The sequence below is a fragment of the Manis pentadactyla genome, chromosome 18 (genome assembly GCF_030020395.1).
Source record: "Manis pentadactyla isolate mManPen7 chromosome 18, mManPen7.hap1, whole genome shotgun sequence".
Taxonomy (NCBI): domain Eukaryota; kingdom Metazoa; phylum Chordata; class Mammalia; order Pholidota; family Manidae; genus Manis; species Manis pentadactyla.
In genome coordinates this window covers 16769716-16789265 of record NC_080036.1, presented here as the reverse complement: position 1 = coordinate 16789265, position 19550 = coordinate 16769716, and the positions used below count along the sequence as shown (strand labels likewise).

The window sequence follows — 19550 nt, the reverse complement described above, 5'->3', positions numbered from 1 at the left end:
CTGAAATGTTAAATCAGGGAGCCCAACGGCAGGCAGAAGCCACTATCCCAGATAGACACCTCTCTGCTAATAACCATCCCTTGAGTAAGTTTGTCCAACAGTTACAAGTTCACTTAACTGCACTGGTACTCAGCCCACAGTTCCCCATATTTCCCATTAGGAGTGTTAAGAGCTTTGTAGAAATCCTGGTGAAATCTACATTCCCTGCCTTTTACAATCTGTTTTGAGTATGACTTGTTATCAGTAGATTCTTGGCTGACTTCTAAGATTGCCTCTTTTAATTTTGAATGCACACAAACTATATTTGATGAGCCATTCTGGAATCTTTCCTACAAACAATACTAATATCGTAATTCTAAAATGCATGCTGATTGTCTCCTTTCCCTTTTGCAAGATGGCATTTGCCTATTTGCAGTCTTCAGCACCCCTTGCTTTTCCTTTATTGCTCCTTTGCAATTATCAAAGCAGCTGGAACTCTCATTTGCAAAAAAGTCCTCTCTATCTGGACCAGCATGATTCAAGAGAGCCTGGATCATGAGAAATGCCTGGTTTATCTCTTCTCACCTTCTCCATTACCCAGGCCTTCAGTTCCTAATGGTACGAGGTATAGTGTACAACGTCGGAGGGTATGAAAACCAGGGGGGCTTGCCGGGCCATCAGATCATGACGAGTATTCCCACTGATAAGGACAACTCGGTTACGAAAGGCAGCATCCCTCCAGGTCTGGCTCTTCAAAATACAATGTGCTCTCTGTCTGCAAGTGGACTGGGGGTGGGAGGGGGGATCTTTATAACCCTTGGCAAGTCCACAAGTTGGGAAGCATGATCACTTTCAGGGGCTTTTCCTTTCCTGAGCCATCCTCTACGAGGAAATGAACTTTATAATCACTTTGTAGGAGTTGCTGAATGTACCACAAAGGACCAGAGAATAGGAAGTGCTGGAGACCAATGCCAGGCAGTCTCCAGGCTCAAACCCCAGAGGCAGGCCAGCTTCTAAGGACACAAGATTCATGTTGCAGCAACAAGCAGGCAGGGTCCTGGACTTTAGGGCTCAGGCAAATCCTCAGATTCCAGCTGTTTCCACATAGGCTTTCAGGGCTGCTCTGGTCTCCTAGACCTTGGGTAATATTATGCCAAATGGGGAGAAGGAAAAGGATGCCTTTATTATACCAGATCCAAAAGATAGTCAAGAGGCTCACTTGCCAACTGCGTGAATCCAACAAGTGGACAGCCACAGGACGGGCTCTTCACACACGGGTCCCTGGCAGCGAGGACGGAAAGAAGCTATCCTTAGGAAAACCAGTCACTCACACATCCGCTTCTGCATTCAAATAAAAAAAAGCCCAAGTGGGAGATGGAAAGAGGCAAGACAGGAATGCCAGCATTTCAAAGCCTGGGCCAAGAACACGTCAAAGACGGCTGCCTTGGGGGCTTCGGTGGGCACCTGCCACTTTTGTTCAGTGATTCAGTCCTCCCACTTCCTTCCGTCTTTTACATGGAAAACCCCCTTTTCATGGGCAAACCAGATTCTGGGTGACCAGCATGTTCCCAACAGGCTCGTTGCTATCCAAGAGTGTGACATTCCAGAAGCTGGCCAAAAATGTGCCAGATTTTTTGATGCATCAAGTTCAACTTCTGGACTAGAGTGGGGTCTCTTGGAACAGCTAGGCTGGGTGGTGGCTGAACCAACCATGTCTACAAAGAGAGCTGGTCTCTTAGCTAGAGAGGAAGCTGACCTGAGCGTCACACTCTGACAGCCAGGTGAAGGCCCATCAGTCTGCGGGCACTGTACAGGTGGTAAGTAAAGCATAGGTGAAGACGAAGGGCCACAGAGGAGATTCCAAAACTGCCACATGGAAAAGACTTAGAAATGTTCCCTTCAACTCCAGTGATGTATATGTAGATCACACACACACACACACATGCACAGAAAGGGTTGCCACTCCGATGTGTTTTAACTGCTCCCCTCAAGCTGTCATGCACACAGGAATCCCGAGGAGTGCCTGATCCCCCATTTCTAACAGACTCCCTGGCAGCACGATGCTGCTGGTCCTCGGACCGCACCCAGAAGAGCAAGGTGCCCAGTGCAGTTTTATGGCCCCTGGTAGAGCACCCACTGTGAGGCTCCCTCACCGTCCTTTGCCAGATTCTGAAATGGGCATAGTTTTAGGGCAAGCCGGTAAGGACAGTTCATACTGGGGTGCAGGAGGCAGGACAGGGGCTTCTGGGAGCTTGCTCTGTGGAGTAAGCCAGGCTCTGCGGGGAACCGGCAGCCAGCAGCAAGCTGGTCACCTTTTCCTTCATAGCTGCTCCCTTCTGCTGCCGGACGCAGCCCTTGCCAGCCCTGGCTGATCACAGGACACGCAGCAAAGACACGAACAGGCCCCGAATCAGTCCTGGTGCTCCCAGCGACACAGCCAACTGCGGGTTCACTTACCCAAGAAGCATGTGCTCCTGGCAGGAAGGCTCCTCTGACCGGAAACCAACCTGTGAGTCGCTCTCAGTCATGGGCAGGGGTCCCATTGTTTGGTCCTCAGTGTGTCTGAAGCTGCCCCAGGGCAGGGGTCCTACAGGGCCCACCATGGCCTCCGTCTGGGGGTCACTGTTATCAAATTTGACTTGCCCCCACCTCCCCTTCTCTTCAAAAAGTCCTAAGCTGGGGGAGCTGTGGCCATGGCATGGGTGCGGGTTCAGCCCCCCAAGTAACGCATGCCCATGTCACCGGGTCCAGCCTCTCCCAGCGGCTGCCCACCCCACCCCACAGCATTAGCGCCTCTGGGACCTTGACAGCCCTAAGATTTTTTCTTGGCTCAGTTCAAAAGTGACCCACCCACCTCCTCTTCAAACTCTCTTTGCTCCTGATAATAATCATTAAGTGAGCATCAGTGAATCGCCAGGCTTACTTAACACCCACCCCCATTCAGCACCACAGAAGTGTGGCTATGATCAACAAGATGAGGTCTAATGTTTCCTGTGACGCACTGAGAAAATTATAACCTCCCTCATTCTATATCCATCTACTTATTTATGGTTTTTTTCCAAGAGAGACCATTCCCACATCCTCACGGGAGCCCCTGGCAACTGCTGTGCTCTGCTCCAACATCAGGAACAAAGTGCATGATTTCATAGCTCCGCTAGGCCCCTAGAGCCTTGTCCTGGTCCTTTCTGCCACCACCATCTGACAAAACTCACCTCCAGGCAAGCTGAGAGCCTACCCTCTGTGCCTCAAGTGGACAAGGATGACAAGGGCTCTTTTCTAGAATGTGCCATCTACCAGGCTGGTGGCAAAATTCCCAGGGTCTCAGAGACTCTGAAGCTCTCCTAAGGTCTTTGGCTTGGAATTTTCCATCAGCAGTAGGCAGTAGATGAGCAGGGATTTCAGGTATGAAACTAAACACCTTGGGAGAATGGGAGCCTGTCTTAGCCAGCTTGGGCTGCTATAACAAAATACCATAAACTGGATGGCTTATTAACAACATCAATTTATTTCTCACAGTTCTAACAGCTGGAAGTCCACGATCAGGCTGCCAGCACAGTCAGGCTCTGGCGGGAGCCTCTTTCTGGGCTGTAGATGGCTGTTTTCTCTTTGTATCCTTCCACGGCAGAAAGAGCTAGCTAGATCTCTGGCCTCTTGTTATAAGGGCACTAATCCCACTTATGAGGGCTCCACCCTCACGACCCCAGTCACCTCCAATACCATCAAAATGCAGTTAAATTTCAACATGAATTTTGTGGGGACATAAATATTCAGTCCATAACAGGGAATTTTGCATCATAAACCCCTGCACCTTCAAACCCTAACCATGTAAGCAACGGTGTCTTTCCAAGTAAAGGTAAGTAGATCTAGTTCCCAAGAGCCCACGTGCGGAGGGCTCAGCCTCAGCGCCAGCTCAGCGCCCTGTGAAAGGGGCACCACGCCATGGCCTGTGGCTGGTCTGAGTCTCCACTCCGCCACCCAAAGCCGTGGGAAGGGAGGTAACTCGCCACCTGCAAAAGGAGGCCAAGATGACTTCGGACGTCCCTTCCAGGTCTGAGAACCATGAGAAAAGCCATTAGGTGGAGCTGCGAGAAGCTCCAGCAGGCGAACGAGAAAACTGGATCTCATCTGATTCCTGGAATAGTCTGTAATGTAAGGAAGTTCTTAGGGGATTTCAGAATTTGGTTCCTCAGCCAAGCGCAACTTTCCACCCGTCTTCTCATACACTATCTTGAACGGTACTGTTTCAGGTAAGGAAATCCACCTGATACTTACAGGCAAAGAATTCCTGGGCTAGAGACACACAGCCGCACAACTCTGTAAGCTTCCCACTAATAGTAATGAAACTCTGGAGGCAGCAGACGCCCCAGATCCAGCTGGATTTTCCATCGCAGCGATAAGGTCTGGCCAATAGCTGCTTGGACTGGCTGCTCAGGATGCAGGCTGAGACCACATCTGCCTGCTCACTCAAGAGCTTTTCATGGTTTGTGTTCCCCTCCCAGGCCTGGTCTGGGCCGATCTGGGAAGGCTGTGGTCAAAGTCCTCTTAAGGACAGTGGCTCTAGGCTTTCCAGGCAACTGGGAGAACTGTTCTCTCCTCACACTGGACTCCACATCCAGGGTAAGTCTCCAAAGGAGATCACGGCAATTTCCCTGCATCTCCTGTGAATGCCAGGAGTTAAAGGAATCTCCTGTTAAAGAAATCCCTGCTTCGGGCAGAAAGGCCATCGCAGGAGGGCCAGCCGCTACAGCTCTCCTTGATGCTCTGAACACCGCACCTCCCATTCAAAGCTGTCTGTCTGGGGGGGGGGGGGGGACAAAAGTAACTTCTGCCCTAATTTGTTGCTGTGCCTGGGGCGGGGCGTGCTGAGCGGGCCGAGAGACGCTGTGCAGGCCTGCCTTGCAGGTCCTCTAGCACGGCTTCCTCTACAGTCACATGTCATTCTAGTTCGCCAAAGATATGAGGAGTAGGGTGGCTCATAAATCAGGGTGAAAGACCCTGTCGTTTTCAGCAGAAAATTTTAAAAATATTAATAAAATAAAAGGAAACGAGGACTGAATGTTTTGTACAACTCTGGAATTTGGATAAGACAGCCATGCCCAGCGGATGCTCACACGCTGACTTTGATCCAGGGGCCAAACACTGAGGAAACCGTACTCAGGAATTGCTTCCAAGCACCTCTGAGTGAAACCTGAGAGCCCAGAACAGTGCTGGCACCACCGGTCACCCTTTAGTCTGGAAGGGGAGGCTGGGAGAGGCCAGGGGAGCTGAGTGAGAACAGAGGGTAAGACCCAGCGAGCCTGGGATGAACCCATCCAAAACCTGAGTGTGGGACTTTTCTGCTCTAGAACCAGACTCCTGCGCCTGGACCCTCTTGCAGGCCGCCTGGGGGAAGCCCCCCACCCTGCTCCGTTCGGTGAGGAAGGCTGACCCCCACAGGTGAACACGACTGCACTGATTCCAGCTGGGAGCAAAAGCACATCTCCTCTTCCCTGCGCCCTCTCCGCCCCAGAGCTTCTCAACAGTTTGGCTACTTCCAGAAATCCTCTCCCTGCTGCACCTTCTTTGTAAGGCTGGCCCACCCGACGTCTGTGCCGTACCTGCCAGGCTGAGCACCCAGGCAGAGGCTCGGGGCAGGAGCATGGTGTCCAAGCCATCTGCCGGCAGGCTACCTGCCGGCTCCCACCTGGCCTGCGTTCACTGTGTCTGCCCCATACAGCTCCAGGCAGCTCACTCTTAATACAGACCACAGACAAACATTTCCCCTCCTCACACATCTGGATAAGGGCTTTCCTTACTTCCCGTTCTGGGATTGAGACAAGTCTTTTCAGACTGAACTGTGTAGACTCCAGTTACGAGAACACTTCCCCCAGAACAGCTTCTCTTCCCCTTGTCCCTGGCTCACCAGCGCTCCCTAGACACTCATCCACCCTTTGCGCAGAAGCTACAATTCCCAGGGACCAGGTTCAGTCTGCGCTCCATGCTGTACCCCGGGCAAGCATGTCCCCAGACTCACAGCGACGGGACATCCACCGCCCTGAACTCTTATCTGCACGGCATCCCGTTCGCGCCGCACACATCCAGAGTGCCTGGATCTAGCTGAGGATACCATGCTTCACGTGTGACCCACCTGGGGCCGTGGGCTCCGCTGGCTCCTTTAGAACATGTGCTGGCACCCTAACTACCCTCTGTCCTCTTAGGTCTGAGCAGGGGAATACAGTGCCTGCTCTGCTCAGCTTTGACACTCCTTCCAGTCACACTAGCCAGGACAGTGCTTCCAAAACAGGGGGCACAGTTCCAAAATGGGAGGCCATGGGCATTTATGCAGGTCTGAAAACCCACCTGTGCACCACGCATTGCCACGACCAAGTCCACTTATAACGATGGGCCTGATTACAGACACACGTGACTGCTCTATCAACAAACATATGACCTGGGTGATGGTTCTGGGGGTGTCTACATGTCAAAATTCATTGAGATGTACACCAAGATCTGTGCATTTTATTGCATACACCTCAATAAAAAACAAAATTAAAAAATCCTGTATGTCACCATGCATAGCTCCTTATCAGGACATTCAGCCCAGCATCTGTCTTCATGTCTGAGTTTTCCTGTACACAACACCTTGGTCCTCTAAGGGGCACAAGACTCCTATGGACCCCACCCGTCCCTCAACCTTTGCTCCTCCTCTTCCACATCTGGCTTCTCCCCATCACAGTCTGCCCATCAAAGGTCACTTTATGCTTTGTTCTGAGCACTCACTGAGGTCTCCTGGGAGGTGCTGGACAAGAGGTGACAGAACCAAGCCTGCCTATGGTGCTAGCTTGCAGGATGGCTGGGCTTTTCTGCACCTGCTTCACTAGCCATGAGTGCCCGTGGGAAGCAGCAAAGGGCACAAAATTCAGGGTGACTGAGAGGGGGGCGAGCGAGAGCCAGGAGGGCAGGCTTATCCAGTGCCGCGGTGGCTCAGCCCTGAGGGTGGCCCAGAGGCACGGGATGTGGGGGGTGGGGGCAAGGGCGGGAAGCAAGAAGGCAGAGGAAGCCAGTGAGCAGGATGAAACCTCCAGCAGTCCGTGTGCAGTGGTTCTCTGCCCTGACGGCATGGAATCTCCAGGGAGCCTTTCTACGCTCTCCCCAGAGGCTGTGCTCTAAGCGACTCAGGTGAGGCTCTCAGCCCTGGCAGTTCTAAATGCTGCAGGTGTTCCTCTGGGGCAGCACTGTGGGTGTCACTAGCCAGGCTCCCAAACGTCCCCAAAGAGAGCATTTTTCAGAGTCCACAGCCTCAGCCAGCTAACCAGATAAGAGGTAGATTCCTGAATGGAAAGATGTGAGACAGGGCATAGGGCAGCCAGGAAAAGCCCCAGGACGAACAGGTGTGGGGAGTCCATAGATGGTGTGGCTTTCAGGCCTGTCTGGACGGCCTGTCACAGGATTCCTCGGGTTCGGGAGGTCACGTGATTTGCAATGCCTCTCATGGCAGGCCATGGGTCTGGCTGCGGCTTATCTAACAGCCTCCTAAATCCAATGGAAGCCGATTTGTTTTCTGCAAGGGAAAGCTTTGTCTCTATATATAAAGACACATCCTCTGTTTCTTCTGAGTGGGTGGCCACATGCACACTACGAGGTGCTGGGTTTAGTGATCCCAGGAGCTGTGTCCTACCTATAGAAGCAAGCTGTGTGCATGGTGCTTGGGTCTTCTTGGGCCCCAAACATTTAGCCGAGACTCAGTCCTGTGCCCTCCTGGCCTCCAAGTGCACCAGGGAGGGCTCTCACCGATCAAGTGCCCAACCCCCCCGCCCCCACCTGCCCCGGAGCCTAACAATACCATATTAGGCCTACTTCCCCCAAATCAAAAGTCATTCTAACCAGCCATCACAGAACGAGGAAGTCTCCCACTTTTACCTAAAATGTCTAAATCACAGCAAACAATATATTCTAAAATTGCAATACATGTAAATATGCCCGGTTGGTTTAAAAGGATCCTAAAGTCACTACCAGCTCCCTCCTTGATCAGTGAGGGTACTGCTTGATTTTGCGTAGGATCTTTTTCACTGACGGTCAGTGCAGACCTGAGCTTCTGATCCTTGTCAAGTGGGGGTCTTTCCTGTGAGCACTTGGGGTGAAGCCTCCACAGCGTGAGCCTGTCTGAGAGGAACAAACGCTGGCTTCTAGCTGCCCCTGTTTCTCCTGAAAACCAAACACTGATAAATATCTTGGACACGGAGGTCCACCACAGGGCATCCTGCCCTGGTTTCTTGAGGGAAAAAAACCCTAGGCAGTGCTGGCCCAGCTGGGCCGGGGAACAGCCCCCCACTTCATGGACTCAGTCATAACCAGTAATAATCACAACTACAGCCTCATGCAAAAGCTGTCTTCTCATGCTGGGGGCTACCCCTCCCCGCAGGATGGAGCTGCAGAAAGGCCCTGGCTGAAGGGCCTCCCTGTCAGCTGGCTTTCTCAAGCTTTCTACACAAGGCGGGGAGACAGCTGCCTTCCCAAACTCCCCCGCCGCACTTCTAGTCACTGGGTGAACCCAGGTGACACGTAGCTTCTGCCAGGCAGTCTACAGGGACGAAGGCAATGAAGGTCAGGGACATTCATTAGAAAACCTCGAAGCTGTTGTCAGCACAGCTGCCACGAGGGGCCAACTCCTCCTCCAGCCAGAAACACAGAAGAACGCTTCCCAGGTTCTCACCTGCACCCCCAGCCAGGAGTTGCAAATCTTCAGTCCCCATCAAAAGCTGGGGCTGGAGTCTTTCCCTCCCTATGTTTTTTTTTATCACGGTAATCATCAGAAAGCTGTCCGTGTCACCTACGGTACTCGAGTGTCCTGGGGAAGGCCACTTGCTGGCACACTAGCGTCCTCCCGCCAGCTGGCAGCAGCTGTACCATGCCATTTATTTTCCTTCTTGCTTTGGCTGGCAGCAAAACAGGGTACCTTGGGTTTGGGTATATACAACAAGCTCTCTTCTTTATTACCTCTCTTGTAATTTGGATTCTTATTTTAATGGCCCTGTGGCATGGGTATACTATCATGTAAGTGATCCCAAATTCTTTCAGGTAGAGAATAGAAATAAAAAGTAATGCTAGTTTCCTAATCTATAAAATAAAAGCTGAATAATACCTACCTCATAGGACTGATTCGATAACGTAATGAATATATAGCAGCTAACACAATAACTGGCACACAGTACGTGCTCAATAAATGAGAGATTGGATTGACTTAAACATTGTTAATTATTAATAATATTAATTTTTAAATGATTAATTCCTGTCCAAAGTAGCATTATTGACCTTACCATGACAAGGGTTTTTCATTTAATGTATAATTTAGAACCTATTTGACTGCAAATTGAATTGGAGTCAGTTTGCATTACCAAATAAATTATTTTTGAACTATGATACTAAAATAAAACCATTCAAACAAAGAGACACTGGAAAGAGAGAGAAAAATACAATCCCAGGACTCAGATGAGTTAATGCTGCAAATGAGCCTGAAATGTGTGTTTTCTAACAGCCAAAGCAAAAAGAATATCATGTTAACCTATGCAGCTCTCATCACTTGATAAATGCAATGTGCAGCTCTTATGGAGAGAGACTATTTCTTCTGACATTCAGATCTAAGGGTAAGTGCTTACACTGTTCTTATATGAGGTCTATTGGGTGCTAACAGAAGGGCCACACCTACTCATGCGCATATGCAAAACTACACACCTAGCCTTCAGAAAAGATGTTTTACTTTATCAGTATGAAATGGTTGGGGACCAGTGAGTGAGTCCCCTGGGGATTTTCTAGGGGTACACAGAGGAGCACTCTTCTTCATTTTCTAAAACTGTCACCAAAGAAATTTGCTTGAGAGCACAGAGCAGTGGCTCAGGTCCCCCGAGAACACCATCCCATCCTGTCTTAAGAAACTTGGAGTTAAACTGTTCCCCTCTGAAGTATAGAACAATTCCCAGGTTTCCTATCTGCGAAGCACTGGCTTCACTAAGAGTGGAGGTTAATCTCTCTTTTCAAGCCCCCATACAGCCTCGCTTGGTACTCTGAGCCCAGGTGACCAGAGAGCACACAGATGGGGAGAATACGGCTTCATCCTTGGGGTGTCTGCTTCCCAATGCTTGCAAATAATCAGAGGCAACAGACTCCCATGAGAAAACGATCGTCACCCAACAAGGGGCAGGGCCAAATGCTGGCAGGATTCAGTGGCTTTGATTAACAATAAGGTGTTTGTTTTTGTAGGCAATTAAAGAGTTCAATAGCAAGCTATAAAGAGTCCTCCAAGAAAGTCTACGCAGACTGTAGCTAAAGGCTACTAAGGCACACTGAATCTAACCATGCATCTCTGCAGCCCTTCTGTGTTAAGACGCCAGTGTTTGATCCAACACAATCACACAGCCATCATGGAGAAAGCATCCTCTGTGTTGTTAAGGTCCAAGGAGAAAAGCCTTGGTGCAGCATGTGTGTGCTCACATGGGCGAGCAAACAGCACTTCAGTGTGTAGCCTGATACTGAATGCTGCCATGGGCTATTGCAGTTCATATAAATACATCTATTCCAAGGTCCACAGCAACCCATATGACAAGAAATGTTTTGACAGCCCCGCTCTCTCACAACCATTAGGAAGTTGACCCTGAGGAGGCACTAGGATGAGTTGGGTGGGTCATTTGGTGGTGAGAAAATGTTTACCAAAGCCGTATGCATTGATACCTTTCATTTACAATCACTCTTGGGTATAGTTTTTTTCTTTAAAACAAGTCAGAGATATGAATGCAAATTTGGTCACAAATAATTTAAAAACTCTTTTTTAGTAGTGTAGGTGAAATAATGTGGACCAAGTGTTATTACCAAAATTTTAAAATATCGTTCACATAACTGCATACTTGGAAACAAGTGTTCATCTTGCTTCTCATGTTATTTCCTCCTTAATCCTAGGAAATATTCATAAGATTATTTTTCCTCCCTATACTCACATCGTGATATCGAACAGGTGCAGAAAAGTTAACTACCAAGCCCACCTACAGGAGTGAAAAAAATTCAGAAGGGAGCAGATAAATAAAACAAGGCAAAAAAATAAAGCCCCAGATATGGCTAATACTAAAGGAAAACCATTCCTTATACATTGACTTTACTCTTGCAGAAGCTGGAGTCACATTTAGGGTCCCGGGCATCTTATTATGTTGGTTATTAGAAAACCTTTACAGTATATATATTTTCCTAAGAACTAGCTTTCCATTCAATTTTGTTCTCTCCAAGCCAATACAGATTTTCCCACTGGTTTGTATGTTCTGTCCGCCTCAATTTATTTATTTTTTAAGTTCTTAAGCAGTCATATCACAAGTTTTCCTTCAGAGAAACATAAAACAGACATACTCCAGAAGAAAGACTAAACCCCCAGGCCACAGTTTGGCCTTCTGCCACCTGAGACTTCCTGCAGGTGATGTCAACCTTGGGCCAGTCGCTCAGCCCCTCTGACCTACTGTTTCCTCGTCTGAAAAACCGGGAGGCTGCCTCAGATTCTCTGTACAACAACATCATTAGGTCCTGAGGTTCTGGTTATTTCCCCCTCAACAGAAACATTTCCATGTGCAAAGGCAGTAGCTGATAATTCTTTACAACTGAGACACTGACAATCTGCTTCCAGAATGGTAGACTTTGTTTGAAACTGGCTGAAAAGAAAATAGAAAGTCAACACTGTGAAGATAAATCCCATCATTTGAATGATATACTTAGAGTAAATCAAAGGTCATGCTGATCCAAGACACAAAATACAACCAAAGATGACACTCTGAGAAAAACCTGTTCCCTTTACAGCATGTGCCGTAAGAATACACATGAACACCAAATTAATAATCCAACTCTCAGAGCCAGGCTGCTCTATAATCTCTCAGGTTCCCTGAAGGGCTGGGACCAGGCTTGCTGGCCTAGGTCCATATTATGGAAGAAGTCAAGGCACAGAACAACACTGTTTCAGGACTTGCAGAATTCAAGTGAAAAAAATATATATTCAGAAAGGAATTTAAAGAAACAGAACAATGCAGAGTCTGATACTTACTTGTGGCCCAGCTCATGAGCGATGGTAAAGGCCAAATTGAGACCATTGTCTTCGGCAAGCACACATTTCCTCTTAGCACTGCACACACCTCCTAAGTAAGCAATTCCTGCAGCAGAGACACAAAACACATCCTCTTCAGAACATGGGAGGCCCTGACCTCATCAGACAAGTCCACGTAGTCAACATCACGCACAACCGAAATAAGGGCAAACTGGGACAGATGGTGATGACCCCGAGGCTGGACGTGTCACTCCAGACCGCATTCAGGGAATGGCACGTGTATGATGCTTAGGTATTCACACAATAACACCACCACGAACATCTACCAGGCATTTAATATATGTCAGGCAATGTGCTAAGCAGTTTACACACATTATCTAATTTAGTCCTCATTATCCAGAATGGTGGTAAGAGACGCAAACAGGTTCAGAGACGAAAGGTAACTAGCTTCCCAGAGGTCATGTGGATTGGTATCCGGCGCCAGGATGCTAAGCCAGACCTGTGCAACTTTAGTGTCCAGCGCTGGGACCAGATGAAGCCAGCAAGGCAAGGTGCCCAGTGTGCAAAGTTTAGGGAAGGTCTCCTTCTCCAGAGCCCGCCCTGCACTTGCAGGTGCTGAGAGGAGGGGAGTGCCTCCTTACCCTCTGCACCCAGGGCCCCCCTGCACCTGGCCCAGCCCCTGCCCTGAGGGCCTGGACCCTGTAGACAAGGATAAGCCCCACAGACCCACTGGCTCATTCCTGCACACACTTCACCAAGACAGGAAAACATAAGCAGGGCAACCCATACGCATGCAGATGCAGGGCAACAGAGTGAGGAAGCGGTCGGAAGGCTGCCAGCCTCTGGCGCTTTCCAGGAGAGGAAGGTTATTCCGGTACAGCCGTGCGTGTGAACAATGCAGGGCCTTGGACGGACGGGGCAGGTCTGAGGAATCTGGGCAGGAGGCCAGTGCACTGGCCGCATCTCCAGGCTGACACTGCCATGGCAGCTCCTGTTTCCTCTAAGCTTCTGCCATCTTGGTACCCTGGACAGACATTCCTCCCAGCCTAGGTACCCCCAGGGCTCACCTCAACAAAGGGGGAGTCCATGGGCCCCCAGGGCTTGGATGGTACTCACAGAAACGTCTGCACTACTGCTGTCAGGATGTCAGACTCCTCAGTGCGCCCCATGAAATGAATGCGTGGTGACACAGGGTGCCCGGTGGGTTACATGCCCAAGGAGGGTCAGCGCTCCCTTCACTGAGAGGCCACCAATGGGCAGGGGGGAAGAGTGGCTCCACTGGCCGTGTGGCCAGGTGTGTGCTGCTCAGAGGTGGATGGTGTTCTCCCAGCCTAATGCTCTTGTGCCTGCCAGCCCTGTGCCTCCTATTCAAGGGGCACCTGTTCTCTACCCATGGACACTGTCAACAGCCACACAGCATACTGCCCCATTCAAAGGGCCCCTTTCACTAACATGCACAGGGCATCTCAGCAGCTGACAGTGGCCTTGCAGGCACAGGAGGCAGGGAGGAAAGATGCTGGCAGAGGGCGGAGGAGAATGGACTGGGGAATTAATTCATTAAAAATGCACCTCCCTCCAGGCTCCTGAAGAGCTAAACCAGTCCTCTGTTGACATTCCATCTGGGCTGGACCTCGGCCACACACAGGGCACTCCCCCTTGCTTCCTGATCCCCCCACTGCCCACCCACCAGAGGCACAGCCACATGCCCCCCGGCTCTTGTCTGTGGGGGGATGTGACTCCAGGGCTCAGCTCACGTTGGGCACACTGAGCCGGCACCACAGCACATGTCTATTTTTATTTGGAAACATGCAATGTGCTTGGCCAAGTCTGAGGAATTAAAAAAAAAAAAAAAAAGAAAGAAAAAAAAATGTTATTTGGTTTCAAGATGATTTTCTTTACATGTGGACATCATAATCCAGAAACACAGACCATCGGAAGGGAAAAAACGACACAGGAAGGACATGATTGGCTTCTCGTGCCTTCAAGGTCACCGTTCTGGTTTTGTTTAAAAATGCTTGTGGGTTGCTGCAAGAAGTCCAGCAGTGAGTAGGTGGACTGCTTCTACACAGCCCTGATGGTGTGAACGGGTGGCGCACACACACACACACACACACACTCTGGCGCACACCCAGCAGTGCCCTCCCAGCCAGGCCATGGCCTCCCGGGTCAATGAAACAATCAGACGTGCATGCCCCGAGATGTCATCTGGTGGAAGGGAAAGGGAGACACTAAGGCCAGCTGGGCTGAGCTTGCTGTCCCGAGAGCATTTGCTGAACCAGCAGACTTTAAATGCCACACAAACATGTCCCCTGGCCTCAGCCACACTCAGCACCCAGAGCCCGCAGCCCTGATTTCCACTCTTAATTAGGTAACGTGCAATGCTAGAACAGCTAAGCAAATAGAGCCTCCCAATAATTGCATTTTAATTTTTCCAAGGCGCGGATGACTTTTTTCTTTTTTTTGACTAGAAAACAAAGGATTAGTTTATTTACAAGAAACACTCTCATACAAAGGTGGATTAAGGTCTAGTGCTTTTAACGATTTCTTCCAATTGTGAACAGCCTGGTCATAAAAGCGTGCAAGGCAAAATGCATAAAAGAAAATGGCCCCCGAATATTGTGAGCAATGATGTGGCAATGCTTAGAACTCACAAAACAAAGTCTGGAGAAAATCCTAGGTTGTTGTAAAAGAGCTGCAGGGAATAAATGGCAATTAAGCCACGAGCTTTGGGAGAAAACAAAGCCCACCACTATTTGATTCTGTTTCCTGGAAAGAAACAGCAGTCCAGAGAGAAGGGTGTGCTGGAGACCCAGAAATGCCCCCATCAACTCAGGCTACAAAGGCACACCCCAGGAAACCCACCCAATCCCCACATCAGCATCTGTCCAGTAATGAGGAAAGACGTTTTCTCTACACTGATTTATTTTATTAAAAAATGGAGTCTGTAAACACAGTTCTGCTAAGCTGAAGCTGTAGAACCAGAGGGTCTTTACTGCACAGCTGGAATTCCCTACTCAGACAGCAAGGATTTCTTAGCCTCTAGAGTACTGTTTTCAATGGTCTGAGCTGTCTGTGATTTAAAGTTCTCCACAAAAGAAATCATAGAACTTAATTTTGAAATTTCAAAAACATCAATTCCACATGTTTGCAGAGTTCCTTGAACAAAAGGGAAGCAGAAAGGCAACTGGCACTGATTAGGACCCTCACCTTAGGCGAGCACTGCTCTGCATGCTTGTGTGGTAATAACTCCCTTATTTGGCAGTTATTACTGGCCCCATTTTACACACAGGCAAATGGAGGCTCACTCTTCTGGTTGATTAAGGTCCAGTCTTGGAAACAAATGTGGGGCTCTCTTTCTCCAACACCCAGGATCCTCCAGGCAAGCCCTAGGCCTCCTTCACCAAAGCTTTGGTAACCAAGAGCAATGAATAATCTTTGAGAATTTATAAGATTTCCAAAAATCTTAAATGCATGGTTCTGCAGAGATGTGGGTGGGCCAGAATAAAGGTTTCATGTGTTTAAGTCCAAATGCTTTTAATCATAACAATAAAAGGACTCGAGGGGTATAACACATCAATATTAACAGTAGTTGCCTCCACAATGTGGTTAAGTCATTATAGATCTTTTTAATTTTCTTAGTTTTTCCTTTTTTTGGGGCTTAAACCTAGTACAATGAACATGTACTTGCTAGGAAAATCAGTTATTGTTTACATTTCATTTATCCAAGGTGACACAGGGCAGAAGCAGGCATGGGAAACCCCTCTCCCCCAATTAAAAAAGACCCTCTGAATTTTGATTGAGTGTACAGCTTTTCAGGCAGAAGATAGGAAGGAAGTTCATAGTAAATACACAATTCAGTGTGGACTTGTATCCTGATGGCGACTCACTCCATCCCTACTACTCCCCTGGAACAGATTAGAGAAGCAAAGTACACTTTTAAAAATTGGAAATGCTGAGGATAGAAATGAAAGGCTGTATAGGGTTTTCCTGGTGTCTGGAGAAATACATCTAATTCTCCAGAAAAGCAGATCACATCTACCAGAGCTTTGCAGCCCATCTTCCCAGCCATGCCAAATCAGTGGGGACACTCTCACTTCTTTTTTTTTTTTTAGTTTCTTTTTCTTCATAAGAACACAATTTGGGAAGGGAAATTGGGTAAGGAGGTTTAATTATTTTCTTTTTAAGTAGAAAACTGCATGGTGTAAGCACATAATTCTTAAACTCAGAGTTGACCATATGATCCTTTCTAGATTTAAGAAGCAAACAACACGTAAGAGTATAAACTCTGGTTTATCCAGCAAATTGCCACATGTAAACAGTTTGCAGCTGTTGGCCTTGTTGCCCATTACTCGGATGGTCTTGGGCTCTACCTCTTAGAGAAATGGTCAAATTTCTCCCACTAACCGCTCAAGGTGGTGACACCATTGCAGTTATCACCCCAACACCACACTGCCAATTGCGAGACAGCGACTGATGTCTATTCACTTGTCAGTCACAGTGATTGAGATGCAGGCACACATTTGGGCTTACTGACATGTTCTTATGCTCTTGCAAACTTCACTAAGAAGTTGTAGGCATGATTCAAATGTGTGAATAGCATATAAGAGTAAATGTCTTATTAGAGTCCAGCATGTGACCAATGAAAAATAAGGTCAATTCTCCTTATTCATGGCAGCTAGAGTCTAAAAAGCCACTCTGAGCACTAAATTCTCAAACACAGAACCACTGCTCCTACTGGAAATAAAGGGTTAGGTTCCTGAAAGCCTCTGGTCATGACATTTTCATCAATCAGTTTATATATAATCCTGTTTTATGTGTGTTTATATTTAAAGATATCTTATTTGATAGATGTTGTTGATTGGTTCACTCTGGAATCACAACCAACTGTCCTATAACTTGAGCCCAAGTGAAGCTTATCTTGTATTTTCTTTGTAAGGCACATTGCAGCCTTTTTGTGCTGTGAGATGCTGGAAGCACTGCAGCACTGTTCTTGGAGGCCATTCAAAGCAGCAAAATCACCAAAAAAAAGCACAAAAATGTGAAAACTGTGGCACCAGAGAGACCACGAAAAAGGACCCTTGGGCTGAAACAAGAAGGCAAAGTGTTGCCTTGTGCAGCTTTTCATCTGGCAATGTGCCTGTGCAGCAATTCTAATAATTTGCCTCTCTGTTCATGTCCACAATGGACCACAAAACCCTGTGAGTACTGATTTTGGAGTTACAAATAAGTTTTAACAAGTAGGTGAATTCATAATCCAGAGTCTGTGAATAATGAAAACAGACTGGATTCTAAAAAGAAAAAATCAGGCCCTTCATCAGGCACCATGAAGCCCTTACCAGCTGCAATAAGGAAATTCGGATTTTATGCCACTGCCACATTGTTTTTCCTACCTGTACCACCTCAGTCATTTAACTGACTCAGGTCTGTCCTCCTGGGCACTTCTGCTTCTGCGTTCCCTCTGAGCTCAGCAGTCCAGGGGACCATCACCTCCACTGTAGGCCACTACACCCTGAAGGTTCTGCACGGAGTGGACACTGCCCCATATATGCTGAAGGACAGGGCCAGGGTCTAAGAAATTGGGGAAGAACACTAAGGGTAAGGCTCTGGAAGGCTGGCAACAAAGGTGGCCTGAGTGGCATGGTCCCCCTGCTTGGCACGGAAGACCTGGTCCTATTTGTGGCTTTCTGCCCCATCTCCCAGGAGCACAGCTGAACGGCCCCCTCCCAGACCTAGCCTTTTCATAACAATTCCACCTCCAGGAATCTGCAGGTTCCCTGCTTCTCTCCCTCTGGATCCCTTGGGGTCAGTCATGGTGGAAGGAAGATGAGTTTGCCAAGGTCTTTACTCTTACACCTTGGAAGAGGGTTGTGGGTGGCTCAGAGCAGGTACTGGTCCCCTCCTTAAACATGAGTGGGGCAGAAGTGGCCTCTGCAACTCCAAATGCCTGTGCCTAACACCTGTTTGCTGAGCAGAACACTGACCAGCTGAAAACTTCAACAACGTTCCTCAAGGGTGAATGAAGTAGTAAATGCCCAAAGTGAAGGTAACAGCTTCCAAATCTGATCACTGAAGGGCTCACATTCCCCGTCTTGAAACTTAATACAAAATTAGAGTAACCGAAGCAGTGTGGTACTTGCATAAAGACAGGCATTTAGATCAATGGGCCAGAACCGACAGTCCCAAAGTAAACCACATTTGATTTCCAGCAAAGATGCCAAGACCATCCAGTGGGGTTAAAAAAAAAAGAGAGAGTTTTTTCAACAAATGGTGCCAGGACAGCTGGATACCCACATGCAAAAGTAGGGCATCAGACACCCTTTTTCATGTCGTACACAAAAATTAAACAAATTAGGATCACAGACCTAAATATAAGAGTTAAAACGATGAACCTCTTAGAAGTAAAAACATGGAAGTAAGTCGTTCTGATCTTGGAGTGGGCAAACTCTTCTCAGATATAACACCAAAGGCACGAGAAAAGAAAGAAGCCCACACCAGTGTGTTCACCAATGGAAAGACACCCCCCCACCACCCAAAACAAGAGAATGGCTTGGTGGGAGCTGGGAGTGAGGTGGGGCGGCAGGGAGTCACAGGCCAGGCGGTGAATGTGCTGACACAGGCCAAGTGGGCTTCCCAGCCTTCCCCCTGCATTACGGCTTTTTGCTCACTGGGAGCCTCCCCAGCAGCCTCTGAGTCCTAAGCTAACTCCGTTGGTCAGTCCACCTATCAGAGAGCTGTTGTTTTGGGACAGAGGGTTCTTGATTATGGTCAGAGTCCAGAAAAACCATGTGTGCTGGGCTGTGCTGTCTGCTGAGAACACACATGTCCTTGCGCTGGGTTTTCCAGGCACATCCAGCATCTGCGGCTTTGGGAAGAGATGCCACCCCTGGAGACAGAATCGCACAGCAAGTCCCTAACAAAGGACCTAAGGGTCCCAGGGCTGGAGCTGGGGCTCCTCCAAGATACTATCATGATGGGTTGTATAAGTGAAATGTAAATGGGGGAACCAATTCCCCATGGGATTTACAAGTTGGAAGCAAACAAGTTTATCTCAACAATTTGCTGCATTCTGTGGAAACCAAAACATGGTAGGAGAGGAGGAGGAAGGAGCAATGAATAACTGTTGATATTCAACAGACCACACTGGCAGGAGCCACGTGCACAGAGATGTTGTAGAGATTTCACACCCTCCAGGCAGGATGGCACTTGCATCTGGGGGCCCAAGCTGTTCGAAAGCATCTCCAGGCAGCAGACTTTAGGTGCCTCATATGATCAAGGTGTCTGTCCTTGGAGGACCCCACAGAGGCTTCTGGAACAGGCCTGGATACCGACCAGAAAGGGCATCCCGCAGCAGGTGGCCTCAGGACATCAGGGGAGGGAAGCCTGTCCAGAGATCCTTGAAGATCTCTTGCTCTGACAAATATTTCACCATGTGTTCACTGACTGCCTGTACGTGGCGGGGTCATACCAGGCTTGGGATCCTAAGCTGAACAAAGGCACTGCAGGCCTAGGAAAACAGTCTTGG

General features: G+C 48.5%; 1 protein-coding gene across 6 annotated transcripts in view; it reads right to left on the bottom strand.

Moving 5' to 3' along the window:
- Window positions 1-19550, bottom strand: part of ADAMTS17 (ADAM metallopeptidase with thrombospondin type 1 motif 17) — a 317548-nt gene that overhangs the window by 177690 nt on the left and 120308 nt on the right. For all 6 annotated transcript variants that reach the window (XM_057494727.1, XM_036878662.2, XM_036878663.2 and 3 more), the window contains exon 8: window positions 12029-12134. In XM_057494727.1, the coding sequence (XP_057350710.1) occupies window positions 12029-12134 (106 nt within the window). The remainder of the gene's footprint in view (window positions 1-12028; window positions 12135-19550) is intronic.